The 24,232-nt window shown below is 38.8% G+C and overlaps 1 protein-coding gene across 6 annotated transcripts in view; it reads left to right on the top strand.

Annotated features, from left to right (window-relative positions):
* Window positions 1-24,232, top strand: part of bru3 (CUGBP Elav-like family member bruno 3) — a 714,377-nt gene that overhangs the window by 425,389 nt on the left and 264,756 nt on the right. For all 6 annotated transcript variants that reach the window (XM_090373320.1, XM_090373312.1, XM_090373338.1 and 3 more), the window contains exon 5: window positions 4,690-4,833. In XM_090373320.1, coding sequence (XP_090229446.1) covers window positions 4,690-4,833 — 144 coding nt within the window. The remainder of the gene's footprint in view (window positions 1-4,689; window positions 4,834-24,232) is intronic.

Here is a 24,232-nt window from a genome sequence, read left to right as displayed (position 1 = left end):
AAATGTGAATTTTAAAGCGACGTAAATATTTTCGCCATAAAAAAACATGGCTAGAATTATCTTTCCCGGTCAAACCAGTGCTGAGTGGGTGGGGGGAGAGGGGGTGACAAAATCGCAAGCGTGGATGTTTCTCGCTAATCCTTGTTCAGTATGTGTTATGCGCTTGTCATGGAAGGTTTCATCATTTGCTTTTAATTTATATGCTTATAAATTGAATAAATTTATCAATTTATAAATTGATATGCTTACAAAAATGATAAATCTACCGTTTTGCAAAACAGGCTTTTTCGAGTGTGTTAACGGAAGAAAGCGACTTTATTGTGGACAAAATCTTTTTTAACTCCTACAAAAATATGGCTATGAATAACAAGGGAAATGTGAAAAGATCAAAGAAGGTGGTGAGGACATTAGTGAATAAAATTGAGTTATTAGACAAAATTTCTAATGGTGAAAGTGTCTCCTCAGTGGCAAAACATCATAAAATCAATGAGTCAACGGTATGATCAATCAAAAAATCGGAAGAAAAAATCTGCCGTAGCGTCCGTGAAAACGCGTTAATTGCTTCAAAAATTTGCTCTGTAACTCGTGGTGTTAAATTAGAGAAAATGGAAAAAGCTTTAAATCTGTGGATAGAAGACCGAACTCAAAATAAAATTCCGTTAAGTTCACTCATCATTCGTGAAAAGGCAAAACTCCTTTATCAACACTTTAGTGAAACTGGTGATAGCACTGGTGGGATAAGTTTTTTTGCTAGCAAAGGCGCTGGTTTGAAAGATTTGTTTGAAATTTCTAATAAATATTACATTTAATATTAAATTGTTTCTTATTTTCATTTCGATGCCATATGCTTGCATTTCACTATGTACATATCCATAATATGAAGGTACATGTAATACATACATAGACAAAATTTTAGACTAGTTTTTCTTATATATTTCATACTTTGGAAGGGAACGCCTTTATTACTATGGGAGCCATAACTCAGGAACGTAACCCCCGCGAATAGCGGGGGTTTACTGTATCTCTGTTTTATTTCATAAAATCAGCAACAGCCAATATGCATGTAACTTGCTATACATCAGTTTTCATTAAGTGTATGTTTTTCATGTAAGTCATAAATAATTTTCATAACTGAACTAGTATAAAACATATTAATATCTTTATGTTACAACTGGAATAATGTACATTTCCATTTTATGACTTCTTATTCATTACGTAAAGATGAAATTCCATTCAGTCTGTTGTTTAGGCTGTAGAAATAACCTACAGCCTCAACAGACTGAATGGAATTTCAGACTTGTTATTCTAGGTAAGGTGAAGGGAGTTAAGGTTCCTCACAACACACAAATCAGCCTAAGAATTACTCTTTTCAGTATAAAAATAAAAAATAAATTTTTTATTTATACTCCGGGACGACCAGTCAGAAGAGTTTACAAGATACACAGAATACAAGAAAATATGCCAGTGCAGTATGGCTTAAGATGCCGATGTGCCATTAAAATAACAGCAGTGAAATTCCACAGTGAATTTTAAAATGTAGGAATATTTTTTTTTAGTGTTGTGCTTGGATTTTATTATAAAGTTTTCAGTATTTTATTAATATTGTAATTATATCTTTAACTACTCAGTAAACTTAATTTAAATATGCACATTATGTAGCAGCTCTTTGTTTCATTCATTAAAAGCATTACACTTGTAGACTTATGAGTATTTTTGTAAGCATACTTATATTCTGAGAGTATGTGCCCAAACAGTTGTTTACTAGAAAAAAAAAAAAAAAAAAAACCTTTGATTTGTTTGTGACAAACAATTGAATGAACACCATGATTTCTGCTCGATTCATAGTTTACCAGAAAGGGTTTAACACCTATAGAATACCTTGGCCTCGGTGATTTACCAGTCCTCAGTATAGAAAGTTTCGTTGAGTTGGCCATGTTATTCCTGAACAGTGCTGAAACTCTTTCTGCTCTCTTCTATCTCTGATACAGTGCTGGCTTTTGAATGCAGAATTTTGTGTGGTAAATATTTTAAAAATGCAGTAATGACTCAATTTCCAAACTTCCAGTTTATGAACTTGTAGCTTGATCATACGAACTTCTGTTTAACCTTTCAGTTTCATTCTCATTCAGGAATATGAATGCGAGTGAAATAGTTTGGATATTTGTGTTTAACTTATACTGTATACAAACATATACAGTGGGGTCCCAACATCCGATGGTAATCCGTTCCCCAACAACACATGAAATAGTATTTTTTACATATTACACTTTATTTTTACATTAAAAATTTGTGTTTTATAATGATTATTTAATAAATAGTCATAAAACATCTTAAAATAAAAAACGAACAATAAATTAGCATTCACCTTAGACTTGAAGTGCAGAGCTGATGAAATCAGTGGTGGCATAGTGATGGTTGGACTAATGTCACACTTCTCCAATTCGTACAGCAGTCTTTTATGCACAAAAGTATCAAAAGCTTTCTTGAAATTGAAGTATATAATATCAGAATTATTTTTTTTCACGCAGTTCCTTTGTGACTACATCGTAGTATCCAATCAGATTGGTCAACCAAGATTTCCCCTTAACAAATCTGTGCTATGTCTGAACTATAACTGCAGTCTTGTCTAGATGATCCTGCATTGCATATTTAACCAGTGACTCCATTCTGTTTCCCTGGAACAGAAGTTAAATTAATAGGTGTGTAATTTCTTGTTTCAACCTTTGATCCCCCTTTGTGAATCGGGGATACATTTGCACTCCTCCAGTCCACTGGGACCTCCCCTGAATGCAAGGATGCTCTCATAATTATGGCTAAGGATTTGCTTACTTCCTTTGCTGCGTCCTTAATATAATTGGATATATCCCATCCACTAGATGCCTTTCTTATGTTTAACTTCAACCATTTCTCTTTCACTTTTCTCTCAGTTATTACAAAATCATTTAGCTTCCTGTTAGTGTGATAAACTTTTGGCCTTCCCTTCCCTAGAGAATTCCTCATGTGTGAATGTAGATGTAAAATACTTATTCAGTCTGTCAGCTACCTGAGCAGAATCATTGAAGCATCGATGGGTTGATGGTTCAACCCATTGATTTCAAGTGAACCCATCTGATTCATCCCCTTCCTTCTAGAGTTTACATACGTAAAGAAGTCTTTGCTGTTTTTTTTTACGTCCTTCGCGAAAGATTCCTCATCTGCTTTCACTTACCTAACCTTCTTTGTGACTTGATTACATACTTATTTATATTTATCATTGGCTTCTACCATAGTTTATTCTGCTGAATAAGAGAAAACTACTGATCAAAGAATACATTAATAATATCAGTGTCATACAGAGGGTGGGGAGGAATGGATACTAACTGCCTGTGGTGTCAGTTATGGGTGTTTCTTATATGGCATACCAGCCATATAGGAAGCACACATAAGTTACAGCACCTTTTAATGACACTGTTTTCTCTCAATTAAAACAAGAGTTCCTTGGAGAAAAAGCCATGGCCCTGCCACACAGAACTAGCCCAACTATTATGAAAATAGCTCATAAAAGCTCCTCCATCCCAACATGAATCAAATCCAGGCCATGTATAGAAAAACAATGGGTACATCCACTATTGTAGTGGATGCACTATTTTAGAAGGTTAGCCAGGGGGGGGGGCTGAAATTTGGATTATAATCTGCCCATTGTATCCCTCATAAATGCAGTTTTGTCTTTAAATTGCATATATGCAGGGTCTAGATTAGCAACTTAGGCAAAACTGTGGATAACAATACTTTTCTCTAAGTTGGACATAAGACAAAGCCTTAATGTAGAGTACTTGCCATCAGTTTTTGAGGTTGCAAAATATTACCCATGATTAGTAAATGCCATAATAATGAATCCCAAATTTATTTAAAAGTATATTCACTTGGATGCCATGTGTCAGATAAATAACTTAGATAAATTGAAACAAAATTGTAACTTAGATAAAGACACCCCGGGGGCTCACATCTGGTGAGTATGGGCTTGGCACACCCAGGGTCCTGAGCTGGATATCATCATTCTTCTTCATAAGCCTCAGGCTTCCTTGCATCATATGGATAATAATAATTGAAACAAAAGCAAGAAAATAGTCAATCACATAGAGAATATTGGTGAGGGAGAAGTATATAGAACAGTTTTATTCACAAAATAAAATAAATAAATAAAAAGTAATATCTGAAATTCTTATTCTTTCTGTAAATTGTCAAAAACAGAAAATATGAAAGAGAGCAATTATGAGACAGGTGGCTGTGTTTTATTTCTGGAAGGGTATAATACTGAACAACCAGTGATCTTATCCTTGTAAGTTTGCTTTGCCATACAGTGAAAGTGTTTTATTGTATGGAACACACACACACACACACGCGCGCGCGCACACACACCCGCCAATGTTGTATGCACACCCCACCCAAATGCTGATTTTGAAACTTTAAATTACTTGAAGAGGGTTGTGATTAATTTTATTTCAGAATGAAAGTGTATGAGAGTTTTCTTCTTTCCTTTTTTGCTTACCATGGAATTACAGAAAGTTATTTTTCACATAGATAATACAGATTCAACTAACTGTAGAGGAAATTGAATTGAATTGTCTACAAATTCAAATTGAATTTTAAAAAATAAAATAAAATTTATAACAATATTATGTATAGTTTTACAAAGTTATGATTTTATAGGGAGCTTCATCGAGTTTGGTGGTTAAGTTTGCAGATACAGAAAAAGAAAGGCAGTTACGCAGAATGCAGCAGATGGCAGGAAACATGGGTCTCCTTAATCCATTTATGTTCAATCAATTTGGTGCTTATGGTGCTTATGCACAGGTAAGAAGCTTTCAAAATTTATCCTTCTTTGTTTGAGTAAAGTCTGTTTCTAGGTTTAATTTAAATTTTTATGTGACCTATAGCATTTAAGAAAGAAGCATATTTTTTATACATAACTACAGGCTCAATTAGTATTAAAATGACAGAATGCTAGAAAGAAACAAAACTTTTGTAGAACCTGCTGTCAACAACAAAAAATGTATGTATTTATTTATTTTTTTCTCTATACTTTTATATTTTGTCCACTTCTTCCAAACATTTATCTGACCCCTTCTTAAGTCCACAAGAGTTCTTCAACTCTACAATACCTACTAATCTATATTTTCCAGCAGGGCAGTGCAAAAGTACTTGGGGCCCAAGATGTAAAGGGGGTTAATGTCCTCATTTATTTATATTGAAACTTTGAGGCTCACTCAATTGGGCCCCCCTAGGTTGGGAGCCCTATTGCAGCACATCCAATGCAACCCTCCATTATCTACTATTATCTTTTCTTAACTTGAATCTCTCTCTCTCTCCTTCTGTGTGTATTTTCCTTGAAAGATGAAATACTGTAAATTGTCGAAATAATGGCATCCCAAATAATGGAACATTTGAGCTAACTGCATATTGAGATCAGATGTTTACATACAATGCAGATGTCTTGCAGTGTCAAAAAAAAAAAAAAAAAAAAAGGAAAGAAAATGACAAGTCAGCCGATTACTGTATTTGTTTGCATTCACCATTTTGAAAATGAATTCTGTACTGATATCACGGATTATACTGCTGTTTTACATTTATTTTAAATTAGAAACCTTTCACTATGGCTCCTAAAGTTAATAAACCTCACACAGAGAAGTAAAGAACAATATTAAAGCTTAGTGACAAACTTGATATAATAAAGAAAATAGAATGGGTCTTAAGTTGGAGTGAAAAGCAGAATATAACATTGGATCATCCACATTGTATGATATTAACATTCAGAGCACAAACTTTTAGAATTTACTGCATGTTCAGAACCTAACAATAAGATAGATGATAGAAAAAGATTACACAAACCAAAATTAGAAAACTTAGATAAAGTGCTGCATGAGTGGTTTTTATTAAAATGATCAGAAGGTATGGCAATACCAGGGTTAATGATTATTGCAGTAGCAAAAGCTTTTAAAGAAAAAAATGGGCATTTATACAACAATTGCTTTTACTGATGGATGAGATAAGACACAGAATTAGAAAATTAGACATTGTGGGAGAAAAACAGTCTGCTGACACAGAGGTGGCTAAAGAATACAGTGTGACATTTGAGAAGTTTGTTAATGACAATAATCTTACAGCTAACCATATACAATGCTGACGAAACCAGTCTTTTCTGGAAATGTGTCGCCTCTGTAGCCAGGTGGGCAGGAGCAGCAGTGCACAGCACGCGCTTCTTGATTAGACCGGGGTTTGAACCCTGACCACCAAATACGGAGGATGCAGAAAGGTCAGGGATTGACCACCGCATATCCCCAGAGCAATATGGCCTTTGTTTCTAATGCTCCTAAAAACCAAATAACAACAAATAACATTCTGGAAACGTTTGCCACAAAAAATATTGGCAGGTTGCAAGGGAAAAAAGTGCAAGCGGTTTTAAGCAAAATAAAGAAAGAGTGACAGTGCTTATGTGTGCAAATGCATAGGGCAAACATAGAATTAAGCCTTTAGTAATTTGTAAATACCATCGTTCACGAGGCTTGAAGGGAATTATGGATTTTCCAGTGACTTATAAGGCCCAAAAAAATGATTGGATGGATAAGGAAATTTTTCAAGATTGGTTCCCTCATGAATTTTTTCCAGCAGTTTCAAAGAATTTATGTGATATGTGGAAGAGTCCAAATTCTAAATGTGTCTTATTTCGTGATAACTGTAGAGACCATTCTCATGAATCCAAATTAGTTTCTGATTGTGGAAATATTTTTTCCTGTTATTTACCATCCAATGTCACTTCTCTCATTCAGTCCATGGATCAAGGAGTTATCCAAAATTTTAAATGTCATTACTGAAGTTCTTTTATGAAACAAATGATTAGCAAGGATATCTCCATTCTCAACTGTCAACAGGGCTTCACAATTAGAGATGCAATATATTCTATAGCAATTGCTTCGATTACTGTGAAACCCAACACTCTTGTTTGAGAATGGAGGAAATTATGGCCAAGTGTCATGTCTGCCAACTTACTTTTTTATTATTATTAAAATCAATTTATTTTCCAAGAAATTTTGGGTCACCCCAGGACAGCTCTGTGCCAGAATGGTGTGAATATTTACAGACTAAAGTGTGATGAACACAAGTACAATAAACAAGAGTACGTGCAGTCTTGACCTGAGACATTTACAGGATTAAATATACAAAATATGCAATAATATACAAAATATACAGTAATATACAAAATATATAATTGCATGAAGACAAAAAGTCTTTGTCAAATACAAATAGGCAAGTTAAAAAAAAAAAAAAAAAACAACAGTCAGTCATGTCCAGGAGCTGGTGAGTATCATAGATTCATTATCTGGTAGCAGTTCTTGAGGATTTCCTTCCTGTAGGGGTTGTCTTCACAGAACCTATCAGGGTGGATCCTAAATTTATTGAAGATCCGAATACAGTTGGGTGGAAACATTCCTCAGGGAATCAATGCTTGACAACGTGAGCATTGATACGTTGTCCCTCTGAGGCTGACAACGTAAGCCGCAGAGGGAGACAGGAGTCGGGGTGCTCCCCTCTTGCCCTCCCCGGGCCTGAGATTAATGTGAATACCGATGGAGTATCAGTTTGCTCCGTTATAAGCCATGCAAGCGTGAGGACATTTTTTGTCATGATAATATGTCTCCAGGGAATGGTGCCCAGATTTGCTTGTAGGATTGATCTGGAGATAGTGATGAAGATGATATTGATGGTTTTAATGAAAGGTCAAGGCAAAGCAGTATTGAAGAAATACGGATGGTTGATTCAGCCATTTGATAATGATTTTGACATTAATCCTGCTTGTGACATATCAGCAATGTAATTTTTTTTCTGCAGGCGCAGTCCCAAACCTTATGAACAGATGTATCACTTGTAGAAGTTGTTTTAATGTTGACATGCCTCGGAAATTGGACCCATGGTTGGAAGGTTATATAACCACAATTTCTGAAGAATGGTACAGTTATGTGAAAATTATTGATAGGTGCAAGTCGAAAAATTTTAGTGTATCGAAGTTCGGTATCCATAAGGTTTTGAATGGCAAAGGTAAATTCCACGAAGCTGCTGCAAGTGGGTGGAAAACACCGAAGAAACTGCAACCTGCTCCAAGTAGAACGAGGGAGGTAGTATGAAAAGTGCAGTCGCTCGTCGGTGAAAATCCAAAAACCAATGAGCTATAGTGTGACATGTGGGAACGTACCAGTCAACCATTTGTCACATAATCAATGAAAATTTGCAACTGGAGAAGAAGCACAAGGCCCTCGTACACCACCTAGGAGCAAGGCACATTGCAGAGTGGTGGGTCAATGCTGAAAAACTCTACGAAAAATATCTGGCAGCTGAAAGATGGAAATTCGTAGCAACATTGGACGAAGCGTGGGTATACCTCTCCTTGCAAAAATATTCGGGCAATTTATTACCGTCCACAGGGTGACAAGGCCTTTCCAACATGGGCGCATCAGTGCAAGGAAAGTTTTGGCCAAGGTTTTATAATTGTAGCTGGTTTTTGTTATAACGGCAAATTTGAGTTGTGTGTAGAGTCGCTAAAAATGTGAAAGTCAACTCAGTGTATTACCAGACTGAAGTTCTGCAGCCGTGGTTTGAACGTGAAATACCCACATTGTACGGCTCTGATGCTGAAAAGGTCTTGGTGCACCAGGATAAGGTATCCAGCCACAGTCACATTCCACCCATGCTTTTTTGCAGAGAATGGAAGCGGTGACAGGTATTCGTTCAGGTGACAGGTTCTTGAGTTTCAAATGGCATGTCTATTTCTTCATGCTGAGATTTTATTCTTTTGCTCTTGCTTTGAATCTTCTGTGTGTCTCCATTAATCCCATTTGAAGATATAAACTGCCGCCCCAGAACTGTTGTAGGTTTGTTGAAAGTCTGCCAGCAGGAATGGGACAAGATCGACTTGGCAGTTTTATGGTGGGCTTTACTTCAATAGAAATTGCGATGCTATGCGATAGTCCACGAGCAGGGAAAACAAAGAGAACACAACCGGTGGTGGTGGCACAGAATTTTGTAGTTTTAAAGGACTGTCAAAATCATTATCAAAAGTCTGAATCAACCCTCCATAATGCAAACAGTGCAGTCCACCACAACAGAAAATCCTGTACATATTCTTGAAATGGAGATATTGATGCATGGCATGCCATTGATAACGAGCTGAATTATCACAGTCATTCTCAGATCGAGAAATCATTGACATTGTCATTACTCCTGGGAAACTAGATGATGTAATTTGTTCAGATGTAGAAGAGGACATTGGCACAGCTGAAAAGATAACTTAGGCTGTTGCAGAATCAAGCATGGAAAATATGTGGAGTGGTACGAAAGTAATGCCTCCTAATTTTTTGCTTTCAAATGTGGCACCATAGATCATTTTGCATGTCACTGAGTGGTCACTAGAGGTCTCTAGTCTCACCATATTGAGTGGCGCTGTAATCAGTTTCATGAGTGCAGCACATGGATAGTTCAAAATGGTGGATGTTACAGATATACATATCAAGCAAAGGGTGGTGATTGAATTTCTTACCAAGGAAGAAGATCCATACGTATCTCAAAAATGTTTATGGTGACAATATTGTAGATGTGAATACAGTTAGGCTTTGGGTAAGACACTTGAGTGGAGGTGGCATTGTTGATATGCCTCGGAGCGACCGGCCATCAACATCGGTGACTACAGACAACAAGAGCCAGATCAACGTGCTGATCAAAGACAACTGCTGCAACACATGATCACAACACATTGAATTGGGTGATACAGTAGGTTTAGGTATAGGGAAATTTGCTGTGATAACCATCATAAAGGAACTAGGCTACAACAAGGTTTGCGCCCGGTTGGCTCCCAAAAATGCTGTCAAATGAGCATAAAGAATCTCAGAAAGTCATCTGTACAGAACTTCTCCAGCGCTATGCAAGTGATGGAGAGGTTTTTCTTTCATGCATAGTCACAGGTAACAAAACCTTTGTCCATCATTATGACCCTGAAATGAAGAAGTCTATGGTGGCACCATCAAAATTCACCATGCAAGAAAAAGTTGAAATGACAGCCTTCTGTCAGTAAATTCATGGCAAAAGTGTTTTGGGACAAAGATGGGATCTTGCTTGTGGACTTCTTGGGGTGTAGCACCACAGTCAGTCTGATTGATATTTTTGGTATTTGGTATGTTGGGGGTCGCCGACCGGGCTAACCGAGTGGGTAAAGTACCTGCCCGGCAACCCAAAGGTCGCGAGTTCGATTCCCGCCTCGGGCTTGGATCAAAGTACTGCAAAAACCTTGGGAGGTGCAATATGGCCACAGAAGCCGATGCGCCAACAACTACCAAATCAAAAAAAAAAAAAAAAAATGTTGGGGGTCTAACAGTTCCTGGGATTTCTCCCATCTCCGCATATGTTCTCTGTATCGGTCAAGCCAGAGATTTAAAAGTGTATGGAATATGTACTATGTAGTATGTTGTGCCCATTGTTCATCCGGCCTGTTAGCCGCCAGGTCCCTAGTGGGGCATGACATTACCAATACCAGCCACGTGGAGGCCAGCCGGGTGTTACCAGTGATTGAATCAGTACTCTGGCAGGTCCTGCCACCTACTTTCCTGGGATTTCAGTGGCTAGGACCAAAATAAAAATTAGAAAAATAAATAGTTGCGAGGATGTTTTATTGCGAACGAATTTGGGTTTTTGCTTTAGGAGCACTATTTGGGGTTTTACGCTGAAGGTTTTGATAAAGCCTAATTGGGTCAGGCAAGAATTTTGGTGTGGCTTAGAATTTTGATGTAGGGCTAATCGCCGTGTGAGATGACAGATTTGGGTGGGGAGGCAAAAGGCTGGGGGTGAAATAGGAAGCAAAGGGGTCGATAGAGAAGGTGCCCCCCCTGTTTTTCAGTGGGGCATGCCCATGCCTCACCAGAGGGAAATAGGGTAGGCAAGGGGGAAGGGAGCGTGTCTCTCCCCCCCACCAGGGATTAGGGTTTTAAAGAAATCTCGCAGGTGCGAGATTTGATAGCCAGATGGCACTCTAGTTCTGATGTCATTCCAGTTTTCATCATTTTCAGGAACTTCGTTGTGGTGCATTTGTATCAAGTCAGAGATGGTCGGCTGCAGGATTCTTGCTTTGGTCTCTCCCAGGATGAGTAGCCCTATGCAGGTCTCTTGAGTTTCAAATGGCATGTCTATTTCTTCATGCTGAGATTTTATTCTTTTGCTCTTGCTTTGACTCTTCTGTGTGTCCCCTTTATTTTTACTTCATCCATGACATTTGGTTTGTGATATATCTATTGGTGTTATTATCCTCCCGAGGATCAGGTTGAATTCGATAATTGTTTTCCCTCTTGTGAATAATTGTATTGAGAAGTTAGTTAGTTAGTGCTGTGTACTCTTCCTGAGTGTCCAATAGTCGAGACTCTTGGTGGATTGGGTTATACTGAATTCTTACAATAAGACTTGCTCTTATATCTTTATAGTTGTCGCAGTCATGCATGATGTGACTCCAAGTCTCTGGTTCTCCACATGGACAATTCCTGTCTTCTATTATGCCCATTGTGTTTAGTTTATCTCTGAACGGGCCATGGCCTGATAAGAAGTAGGTAGTGTTGAGGCCCGGGTATATCCATGCTGGTGCTTTTGGGTACATTTTTGTTACAAGGGGAAGAAATTTGTGGGTTATTGCTCCTTTGGTGGTTTCATTCCACCTTGTCTGCCAAATGTGAGTTAGGTGTGCATCCGTTCTTTTTTACTCCTGCTTCCAATCATTGGTAACATTGAGGGTTAAGCCGTTAGTTGTGATTGGTATTACCTTTTTGTAATAATACATTAATCCAGTTCGTACTACCTCTTAGTCAAGGGGCAGTGCACCAGCAGTGAACTGAAGTGCTGCCATACTAGTTGTATTGCTTGCCCTAGTGATGGTTAGTAGTATGTTCCTTTGTATTGTTTCTAATATTTTCCTATTTGTTGCTGTATTGGTCTTCGTCATCCATACAGGTGAGCCGTAGATAATTGCTGGTATAAATAAGGCTTTATAATATAAGGAGAGGGTCCTCCTGTTTAGTCCCCAGTCCTTTTGTGTTATTCTTAGTATGAGTCCTGTATATTTGTATATTTTCTTCCTGAGGTAATTTAGATGGGGGTTTAAATGAGAGATTGCTATCTATAATTATCCCTAGGTACTTTTTCTGGTTGGTTAGTCTGACAGTGGTACCTACTATTTTGATTTGTGGCAGACTGTTTAATTTAAGCTTTCCTCTAAGAAGGACGGAGCTGGTCTTTTCCGTTGCTATTTTTAGATTGTTTATTTTGGCCCACTCCCGTAGGGTTTGCAGTGCTTTGTTTGCTTGCTTTTCCAGATTTACTCTTGAGTCCGCTGCTGTGGATAAGATCAAATCATCAGCAAAGGTCTGTGCCTCCACATTGCCCAGGTCCTTGCAGAGAAAGTAATCTAGAACAATGTTCCACAGGAGTGGTCCCAGGACCGATCCCTGGGGGCAGCCCCTGCGGACAAGACGGGTGAGGCTAGCATATGGTGTGAGGATCTGCACTTCCCTGTTTTTTGAGATAGAATTTTAGGCTGTCATAAAGATTTTGTGGCAAAGATGCAGCACGGAGCCTTGCCGGGACGCTCGGCCACCAGAGGGTGTCGAACACCCCAGCAAAGTCCACTGCAATCACTAGAAAATACTTGTTGGTGCATTGCGGGGCTTTGTTGAGAAGATCCAGAATTGCATCTGTGGTTGAAGAACCCTGTTTAAAGCCATATTGTTTTGGAGTGCTGAGATTTGCTTCTGTGTAGTAGTGTTCGATTCTCTTGTGCAATAGCCTTTCGTAAATCTTGCTAACTGTCGATAACAGGGCTATCGGTCTATACGATGATGGTAACTCCAGCGGTTTTGTTTGGCTTTTTGGTATCAATTTTAGTATAGCTGTTTTCCATTGAGTTGGGAAGTGGCCTTGTGCCAAGCAGCAGTTATAGAGTCACAGAAGGAGTTGGGGAACATATTCTGCTGTCTTTTTAATCATTTCTGGTTCGATTAGATCTGAACCTGGACATCGCTTGTTTTTTGTTCTGCTTGTAGCCTCTTATATCTCTTCAAGAGTGAATTGGTGGTTCTCTTTGGGTGTTTGCATATTGCGCGTTTGTTTGGCATATTTCTGTCTGCTCCAATGTCATCTCTGTTGGCAGTTCCTGTATGATTGTTGCAAGAATATTTGTTACTGAGTTTCCACGTTGTGGTCATAGTGCCTTGCAGGATTTAGATTGCCGTTGTCACTTCGCCTCTGGGCAGCCTGCTGGTTGTGATTTTGTACACCACCCCCAGGGGTAAATATTTCCTGTTGTTTGGACAAAGTTCTGCCAATTTTCCCTTTTGCTCTTTTTGATTTTGTCTGTGTGCTGGTTTCTGAGTTGACGATATCGGTTTCTCAGTTCCGCAACTTCCGCTGCCGGCCACGTTCTTCTTACCCTTTGGAATTCTTTTCATTTCGCTTGTACTATCTTTCTCAGTCCGGTGTTGGGTACTCTTCTTTCATGGCTACATCGGCTGCCATGGTAATCATTTCGGTCACTTCTCTTTGCGGTGTTTCTGGGTTTTCCACCTCAGGAGCCAGATTTCCATGCGTTTCCATGTAGAGTTGCTCCGGGTTACGAAGATTTCTCTTTAAATACGTCTCATTTAGCTTTGTGAACGTTGAATCTGCTCTGCATCTGCCTTATTATCAGTGTTCTTTGTAGGTTTCTTTTTATGGAGTATGTAATTGTCCTATGGTCAGATGTTGATCAATCACTTTGGACTGTCCAGTCTGTCATATAATTCTCTATATTTTTTGTTACCATAGTGATGTCTATGGTTGCCTCCCAAAGCGTGTTGCAGACTGTTCGGAGACAGAAGGGTTAGTTAATAACAGTGAATATCGAGTTTGTTAGGAAGTCTTCCAACTTCTGTCCATTAGCCGTTCCTCTGCAGTCGGGGGTGCGGCTATGCCACAGTGGTGATCTGCAGTTCACGTCTGCCCCAATAATTATCTTGTGTCCGGCTAAGATTGATTGTACGTTCTCTAAGTATGCTGTGGCAAAGTCAATTTCTATGACAGGTCTACTGTACAGAGCTGTGACGTAAATGGTTCTAATCGAAGTGATTAACTGGGCACAGGTGGTAGATGACTCTCATCGACCGGTGCAACACCACCACCACTTTGCTTATTGGAGGCTTGAAGTGGTGAAACCCATGTTTAGTCTCTAGAGCAAAGTTTCAACCCATGCACAGTATTAAGTACTATAGGTTTTGATACCTTCGTGTTTGGGGTTTCCATAAAAAAAAAAAAAAGCTGCCCAAGGTGTGCAGAGCTGCTGGATTTTTGTAACAGTTATATCCGTATTCCTTTTGATTATTGCTGCCCAAGGTGTATCCTCTGTGCAGTGCACAATTTTGTAAGATATGGGGTATCCTCTCACCTGTTTTTGGTGGGTGTACGGTTCCTGTACAATTATGAGGTCAGTGTTTTCCTCGTCTGCCTTCTTTCTGATCTGCTCGACCACTGCCCGAGCACACTGCGCATTAAGCTGTTGTATTTTCAGTATCCCGGTGTTGAAGGTTTTTTAGGGAGAGAACCCATAATCAATCCTGGATCAGTATAACTCCTTGGTTCTGATGTATGTTGGACATTTTGCGTCTCTTAAGGAGTGCGCATGCTCTAACTCAAGGCTTTTATAGTTGGCACAAACAGGTTCGCTAGCTTTATTTGGACAGTTTCTAAACTCATGCCCTTTTTCGGAGCAGTGGCTGCAGGTCGGTTCCTTCTGGGAGCAGGTGTGTGTAGTGTGGCCAAACTTACAGCATCGAAAGCACTTTGGAATGGCCACGTGCTCCCTGTAGCACAGACAGTTCCACTCAATGTAGATTCTTGATTGTGCCTTGATCGCTTGCCAAGCAACTGGGGGCCAGCTCCAGTTGCAGTCAATTCCATTTCTTGCTTTTGTTTTAAATTTCGGTATTATAAGATTTTTGGCCTCTTGGTCTGAGATCTCATGTTTTAGATTCTTTTTGTAGATCTCGTGTGCTAGCTGTTCAGCTGTCATCTCGGAGTCAACGTTAAACACGACCATGAAGGGACCCTTTTTCTTCAGGATCTCCACCCTTAACCCAAGCGTTGTTATTTTGATATTTGTTAGGATCTGTTCGGCTTCTCTTTACTTGCCATTTCTATTACTATCCCCGGGTTTCTAGTTTTTCTTATTGACTTAATCCTTGTGTTTTCAAAATCTCTCTTCGTGTTTTCAATTACCTTTTGTTTAATTTGTTCACTGGTGTTGTTTTTCTCCTCCGTGGGACATAGGATTACTAGATTTGGTGTTGTAATAGCGTTTTCCTTTTCTGAGTCTGGACATTGGTCGTATTTTCTGCCTCTGGCAGAAAATACGACCAAATACGCACGTGCTGTGAAACACCATGATAATGGAAAAAAAAAAAAAAAAAAAAACGAACATCGATGAAACAAAGTGATATAAGAAATTTTTTGAAAAAAGCAGTTTCTATTCCTAAAGAAAACCATCAAGAAAATGTACCTTCTACTAGAGATGAAGCATTAGAAGAAATAAATGGCACCCTCTACATCTAAAGGAGACATATTTGAAGGAGATCATCTAGAATAGAAATGTTTTTTTTTGCTTTTTTATGTTTATATACTAAAGTATGTTTATATTTTTTATGTTTATATACTAAAGCAAGTTTATGTTTTTTGTATGCGTATTGCAGGATGTTTATGTTTTAGTTAATAAAATTGCATTCTTAATCTCTTCATTTCTTATTTAGCCTCATTATTTCTGCATTAAATATATTAAAAATAAAGAATTCTAGATAACAGTAAAATCAAAATAATGGCTCCTTTAATCCCCGAAGGTTCTGTTATTCTGAAAGTGTGCTGTACATTGCAGTCATTAAGTTTGTTCATCACTCGTAAGACCTTGTATACCTCACTTAGATCTAGTTTTCAATCTGTATAACTTGCAGAACTAAAATCTCTTCTTATAAGAATGTATCTTTGCATCAACAAATAGTCTTATTGATTGTCTCCCCTGTGTACCCTTTCAAGTAAGTTGATATCTTTCTGGCCTCCAAACTTAATACAGTATTCAAGATGTGGTTTGACCACTGATTTGTATACTCTACAAATCAGTTACCAGAATCTGAAATTCTAAATTGAATACTTTAATTTAAAATTTTGGATAGTGTACATTAAAATAAATTTATAATTAGAATTATGTCTCTGGCAATTCCTTTTGTCCTTTCATGGTAGCCGAAAATAAACTATATACAAAATTTGCATATTGAAAATAATAAAACTTATATGACACTGATATGCAAATACAGCCTTTCTGTTAGACTGCAGGTAAAATAATGAAACTGAAACCTGCATTCCTATATTTGGCACTATGTGGTAGGCTTCTGACTAGATAAAAGTTGACCCCCACACATGGCTTGTAGATCTCAAGCCATGGGATGGAGGATTTTCTCTGTTTCTGTTTTAAATTCTATGGGCTTGTCTGTATCATTCTGGTATTAAAAAACTCTTTTCTTCTGTGATTCTGGACAATATTGATGATTCTATAGAAGAACTTCATGGTTTTGTCAATGCTCAGAATGGCTATTCCACTGTTTACTATTTTTCCCAACACACAGAGTCTCCCTCCCCCATCCTCTTTCCTCTTCACATTCTTTCAGTCAAGACTGAAAGAATGTGGAGAGGAAATTCCGGATTATTTCAGTTGAGATAAAAGAATCTGGAAAAAGAGGAGGATAGGGTGTATATCAACCTGGTTAATAAACCATGTCATAGGCATGGTTTATTACTGGGTTGTGTGTTCCTTTTTATTACTAGTTTTCTTGTAGTAGGATCTCGAGATATGTTCCAACTTCCTGGAACAATGGAAGAAATACCTTCATATTTATATTGAATGTTGGAGGGGATGTGATACACTTTTCCAGCATGTTTGCATTCATTTGTTGAAGTCAAAGTTTATCCCTAAAGAATCCATCTAAACAGAACTATGCCACTCAAACCAAATATATGACTATACATTTCAGTTTCATTCTTTTGTCTAGACTAATGGAGAGGATGCATCTATACATCAATGCCACATAAGGTTTGTTATTTGTAATATGTAAATTTTTTACCTAGTTAGAGTCATACATCCAATCACTACTTTGCTCTATGTCTTCTGGCAAAATTATTTTGTATCATCAAGGAAATCTGGAAGCAGTTGTTCTAAAGGTCCATTATACGCTTTTTTTTTTTTTTTTTTTGGCTGATGCTGCATAAGCCTGCTTTCTTGCTGCATATGCCTCTGCTGATGTTGCATAAGCCTGCTTTCTTGCTGCTAATGCTTGTCCTTGCTTATTCATTGACTTTTTTAAACCTGTCTTGAGAAGGAAGTTTCCCCTTCTGTGTGGAAAAAGTCTATATTGAGGCTTATCCTCAAGAGTCCAGAGAAGCCCATGAATGAGGCTTGCTTGTATCAACCTATTTCCTTGTTGCCCATTTTGGGCGAGGTGTTGGAGAGGCATACCCTTGAGTGCTTGATGATTAATTATGGTGCTCAGGGCCTGTCCTATTATAGACAATTTAAATTTAAAAGGGACATCTCTGAATGTCCCTTTTAAATGAACATCCTGGACTTGTTCGTGGACTATCGAGGGCTGTTCAATGTGCTGTAGTGGGACAGTGTCCTCTGCAGGCTTTGAGCATCCCTCTGCCTCCATAATCTCCAATTTGATTTTTGACTATTTAAAAAAGAGACAGGTGATGGTTAGGACAACCTACACTGAACAGACTAGGACCATGGAATGTGGCTGTCCTCAGGGGGTCTGTCCTTGGATCTGTTCTCTGGAGTATGGTGCTCGTTGAGTTCTTACTGGTGCATGATGTTAATTATCATTTATACAGGTGATTTGGTTTTCCTTGTAAGGCACAACTCCCTCAAGAAGCGTGAAGAAAAGGCACCTGCCTCCTTGGACCATTTGTTCTCTTGGTGCCCATCTGTTGTTATCCTGGGATCCATTCTATTGTTATATTGCTGTCCAGTCTGTATAAGTTAGAAATCTCTGTGCAAAAATCTGTGGCTCTATCGCTGGGGGGGGGAGCTTAGCTGGATGCAGCCACCCATTTGTTGTTCTAGGATATATGTACCTGGGTGTTTGCTTTTGGGATTGGATGGGTTTTCTAGCCCATGCATATTATGTAAAGGAAAAGATGAAGCATGTACGCCATGCTCTGGTGCATCATGTGCGGTGATTGGGATATAAAAGGGAAGCCCTCCATCCCCCTTATGATAACATACTTCAATCATGACAATATACAGCCAGGGCTTGGGGAGGGAGAGCTACTAACAGTGAAGTTTGGAAGTCCTTTCTGCACAGATTTGCTGTTCTGGGCATTAGCATTAGCATTAGTAGAGGCATTTGATGCAAGAAAGCAAGCTTATGCAGCATCAGCCAAAAAAAAAAAAACCACTTCCACTTCACCCCTCTGTTCGTTCAAAATATCTGTCCAGCTGAGCCTTAAACTTATTTAGGCTATCAACTTCCACAACAAGGGAGGAAGTCTGTTCCACCAACCAACCACCCGCTGGCTAAAGGCAAATTTCCGCACGTCTATCCTACATCTGTCTTTCCTCAATTTGAATTTATGCCCTCTCAGGTGATTATTCTGAGTGCATCACCAGGGCTTGTCAAAATGTCACCACCGAAGCCTTATGTGTTAGCAGGGAAGATCCATGCTGACCTGCTGGTGGTGAGGTCTTGTCTACAATACAGGCTGGCCTCAATTAATTCGTTCCGCAAGCACATCCCACAAAATGGAAATGCGTTAATCGAATATAATAATGAATAGGAAAAATTATAATTGGTCCTTGACCCTCTGGAAAGTCCATAAAGAATTTTAAAAATACCTTTTAAATAACTTTTTAACTGTATACAAAGTAGAAGATAATGAAAATAATTATGTAATTAAATGTTTATTACGTAAAACAGCGGTTCCCAAACTGCGCCGTGGAATATTTAAAATTTTCGAGGGAAACACGGTAATACTTGACATCTGTTGGATACTGCGCAAACTATTAGCTCAAGGTAGTTCACAATTTCAACATTTCTTATTAAGTTGTTTGGACCTAACTACTTAATAAACGGAACTGTTAGGTATTTCTTTTGGTCTAGGTGCGCCGTGAAAAAATTACTGAGACACTAAGGGCGCCGTGAACCGAGAAAGTTTGGGAACCTCTGACATAAAATACACAATGAAGAAATGACTGTTGCAGATATATTTGAACAGTGTTGAATTTCTCTTTTCATCAGTCAATTTCCGATAGTTGACAACAATCTTCTCTGGGCCTTGGCAAAATAAATATCGCAGAGAACCTCAAACCTTTTGTTTGAGATTCTCTGCGATATGAAAGATTTCATCTAGTTCTTTTACCATTATCTCCTTTGCGGTAACATTTTCATCTGGCTCATTTAAAAATTTTAATTTTTAAATGCAAGTCTGCATTGACTTTATTAGCGGGACACAAAGAAGTAACGTCTTTTTCCGATGGTTGATGGAACACACTGAGGCGGGCAGCAGGCAAACATTTGTTTATTGCCCATCCGACGTGCAGTAAGCTTAATGTGCGATTAAAATATTTTTCAACTCTCGCATAAAAAAAAAAAAAAAAAGATCACATTAACTGGAAATTTGCATCGTGTAAAGTGAAAAGTGGTATAATTTTTTCAAATAGCGGTAACTGAAAAATGTGTTAATTGAACTCGCGTTACGCGAGGCTTGGCTGTGTACACCTTGATGAAAGGGATTCCCAAATAAATTTTGGGTGTCTGGTGCCCAGTTGGCTGGGCAGCTAGTGATCTGGTTTTATCATCTGAAAGGGAGCATATTCATGATGAATCAGATACCATGTGGCAAGGCCAGTGGATGAATTATGAGGAAGGAAGGTATTTATATACTTTCTTACCCTCTGTTTGAGCTGCTGACCAGAAGCTTAACCTACATTTGCAGTTTGGGATGTCAGCTTGCTTCATCCTGACTGGACGTGGCTTGAGGTCCAGGTTGTTCCAGCTGGGCTTGGTCAACTCAGATTTGTGCTCTTGTGGAGAGCCAGAGATCGGTCTCTACATAATGCTGCAATGTCCACAGTATATGGACTCATGTGGGCTTCTGTAGCAAGGAATGCTTTCTCTGAATGAGGACACTGCATGTGTACTCTTTACATCTAAAGAATCTTTTCTATGTTCTGTGACTTTGTTAAAAATGTTTTTTTGGAGGAGATTAAGATAATAGAGACCTCATGATGGGAACAGTAACACATGATGAGGGTGTGATGGCCAATCCCCACTACAAGGCTAAATGGTCAGTTGTTAAATCTTTTTATTTTGTTTTGTTTAGTTCTTTAGTTCAGCCAAGTGGGGTTGTTGTTTGTTGTTTTAACAGTTGTTACAGTTGTTGTTGTTTTGTTTGTTGTTTTAACAGTTCCAACTATATGTTGAGGTCTGTTGCAATAGACAGATGACAATAAGTTGCATGTAGATGAAAGCTGTGGCGATTTGATGATAGCTCACTCAAATGATAGACCTCTTTATATCTACTGGCAAAATTCCTTTGTATCATTAAAAGAATCTTCATGTGCTATCCTAACAGCCTTGCTGTTGTTGTTGTTGTTGTTGTTGTTTTAGTTTTTAGGAGCATTAGCAACTAAGGCCATATTGCTCCAGGATATGCGGTGGTCATTCCTTAACCTTTCCGCATCCTCCGTATTTGGTGGTGACGGGCTCGAACCCCGGTCTAATCAAGAAGCGTGTGCTACGCACTGCTGCTCCTTCCCACCTGGCTATGGAGGCGCCACCCAGCCTTGCTATATTGCTCAGAGAACTTCATATTGTTCTATATTAAAATCCCGGGTTCAGGATGTTTCAGTTTGTTACACAGTGGTGAAATAATCATACTGCCAAGTGTGTTACCATGGTGGGGTAATACAAACTTCACAGGGAAGCAGAATTTGTTGTCATCCCACTGGTGTGTTAATCAATTTGCGGTACAAGTAAACACATGGGTTGTGTTAGGGTAGCTAAGAATAGGAACAGGTACATGCATACTTGTGTGTACACCAATGCTAGGAGTTTGGTAAATAAATTTAATGAATTTGAGGTATTGCTCAAAGCATTAAAGGCGGATATTGTTGGGATATCAGAGATGTGGTGTCACACAGATATAAGGAATACAGAACTGGAATTTGGGGAGGACAACGTCTACAGAAAGGATAGACAGGACAGGATAGGAAGGGAGGAGGGGTTATGCTATTAGTTAAGAAACGCATAAAATCCAAGGAAGTGAAGCCAGTCGACATCGCTGGATAGTGCAGAGTCGAGTCAGTTTGGTGTAACATAAGCATTGGGAGATCAAAATTGAGAGTAGGAGTGTGCTATAGGCCTAATGACTCTGATGAGTATAATAAGAAAATGTACAGGGAAATAGAGTGGGCCAGTAAATCAGAGAGTCTTATAATGGGGGATTTTAATTTCCCAGATATTGACTGGAATTTGTGGGGTGGTCACCCACACACTAGCAAGACTTTTGTGGATTTATTGAATGATTGTTTTCTATATCAGCATGTTCGGGAAGCAACTAGAGGGAGTAATATACTTGATTTGATTATCAGTAGTGATTCTTCATGCATTAAGAATATGCAGATAAAGGAACCACTAGGTGGCAGTGATCACAGTGTGCTGAAGTGGGATTTACTCGAAGAGGTAACTACCATCGGGGTAAAGGGAAGGGTTTTTGCTTTCGTAAAGGTGACTACAATGGTCCGAGACAGTATTTAAATTCTATACAGTGGGAACAACTGATGATGTTACCAACAGCAAATTCAAAATTGGAAACATTCAAAGAACTTATCTTGGAAGCTACTAGGCTTTACATACCAACTAAGAAATATTGTTCAAGGTTTAGGCCTAAATGGATGTCAGATGAACTAATGAGACATACGGGATACATATAAATTAATGGGTATGGAAGCCTATGATAGATATAAGCTGGTCTGTAACTAAGTCACAAAAGAGATTAGGCAGGCAAAGGCAGATTATGAGAAATCCTTGGCAAAGGATGCAAAGAAAAAAAGAAAAACATTTATCCCTTTCCTTCTAGAGTTTTCCTATGTAAACTCTAGAAGGAAAGGGATGAATCAGATTGGTCCACTGGATATTGATGGTTCAACTGTTGATGATTCTGCTCAGGTGGCTAACAAACTAAACGAGTATTTTGCATCTACATTCACACATGAGGTGTTATTCAGGAAGGGGAATGCCAGAGGTGAAATAAACTCTGGCAGTGAGTTAGATAATTTTGTAATAACTGAGAGGAAACTGAGAGATAATTTTGTAATAACTGAGAGGAGTGGATGAGAAATTGTTGAGGATAAACATAAAAAAGGCACCCGGGGTGGATGGGATCTATCCAGTTATATTAAAGGAGGCAGCAAAGGATGTAACCAAACCCTTAGCCATAATTATGAGAGCTTCTTTGGACTCAGGGGAGGTGCCCATAGACTGGAGATGTGCAAATGTGACCCCAATTCACAAAGGAGGATCAAAGGCTGACACAAGTAATTATAGACCGGTGAGTTTAACTTCTGTTCCTGGAAAATTAATGGAGTCACTGGTAAAAGAAGCACTGCAGGATCATCTAGACAAGACTTCAGTTATAGCTCGGACACAGCATGGTTTTGTTAAGGGTAAAGTCTTGCCTGACCAATTTGATTGGATACTGTGATGCAGTCACAAAAGAACTGGATGCAGGGAATAACTTTGATATTATATATTTGGATCTTAGAAAGGCTTTTGATACTGTTACACATGGAAGACTGCTGCACAAATTGGAGCAGTGTGGCATTGGAGGCAAATTGCTGCTATGGATAAAGGGATGGTTGAGGGGGAGAAGAGAGAGTGGTAATCAATGGACACTGCTCTTTGTGGACTAATGTTATTAGTGGAGTCCCTCAGGGTTCAGTGTTGGGTTCATTGTTGTTTTCTGTATTTATAAATGATATTGATGATGGTATATCAAGCTTAATGTCCAAGTTTGCAGACGATACAAAGGTTGGCAGGGTTGTTAAGGACACTGCTGATGCTATGCTTCTGCAACAGGATCTGGAAAGGTTGAGCAAATGGGCTGAGAGGTGGCAAATGAAGTTTAACATTGACAAATGTAAAGTACTGCAAATGGTAAACAGTAACCCCAGAGCAACGTATCAACTCTGTGGTACTACGCTGACAGTGGTTGAGAATGAAAAGGACCTGGAAGTAATTGTGCAGATAGATATGAAGTTTTCGGAGCAGTGCAGACATCTGCAAGAGTAGCTCATGGTGTCTTGTCAATAATAGACAGGAATGTTTCTAGCAGGGATAAGGAGGTGATTATTCCCTTGTATAAGGCAATGGTCAGGCCACACCTTGGGTACTGTGTACAGGTCTGGAGGCCTCATTTCTAGAAGGATGTAGAGCTGCTGGAACGAGTTCAGAGAAGGGCAACAAGATTAGTGAATGAAACAAAGGGTTGCTCTTAAGAAGAAAGGCTTCAGTTTTGCAAATTACAGTGTCTGGAGACTAGGTACTGGCGAGGTAATCTGATAGAGGTGTATAAAGCCGTGAGTGGTTTAAGCATGTTCAGTGCTGATGGGATTCTTTCTCTTGCTCAGAATAATCACATGAGAGGGCATAAATTCAAATTGAGGAAAGACAGATGTAGGATAGATGTGCTGAAATTTGCCTTTAGCCAGCAGGTAGTTGGTTGGTGGAACAGACTTCCATCCCTTGTTGTGGAAGTTGATAGCCCAAATAAATTTAAGGCTTAGCTGGATAGGTATTTCGAACAAACGGAGGGGTGAAATGGGAGTGGATTTTTTTTTTTTTTTTTTTTTTTGGCTGATGCTGCATAAGCTTGCTTTCTTGCATCATATGCCTCTACTAATGCCAATGGTAACCTCTGAAAAGTCTATTTAAAGAATAAAGTGCCAAGAAAAGCCATATGGTCAGTTTTCGGAGTTACCGCATTGAAAAGTATAAGTGATCACTAATGGGTGGTACTAACAGTGGTGAGCTATATGGGCTTGCGAGAGCCCATTGTTATTTTTTTTTTAAATTTGCAAGCCCATTGTTTTTGTAAA

This window comes from Mastigoproctus giganteus, chromosome 1 (assembly GCF_048544385.1).
Source record: "Mastigoproctus giganteus isolate SK-2022 chromosome 1, ASM4854438v1, whole genome shotgun sequence".
Classification (NCBI taxonomy): domain Eukaryota; kingdom Metazoa; phylum Arthropoda; class Arachnida; order Uropygi; family Thelyphonidae; genus Mastigoproctus; species Mastigoproctus giganteus.
The sequence above is the reverse complement of the archived record's forward strand: the minus strand, read 5'-3'. Positions and strand labels throughout refer to the sequence as shown.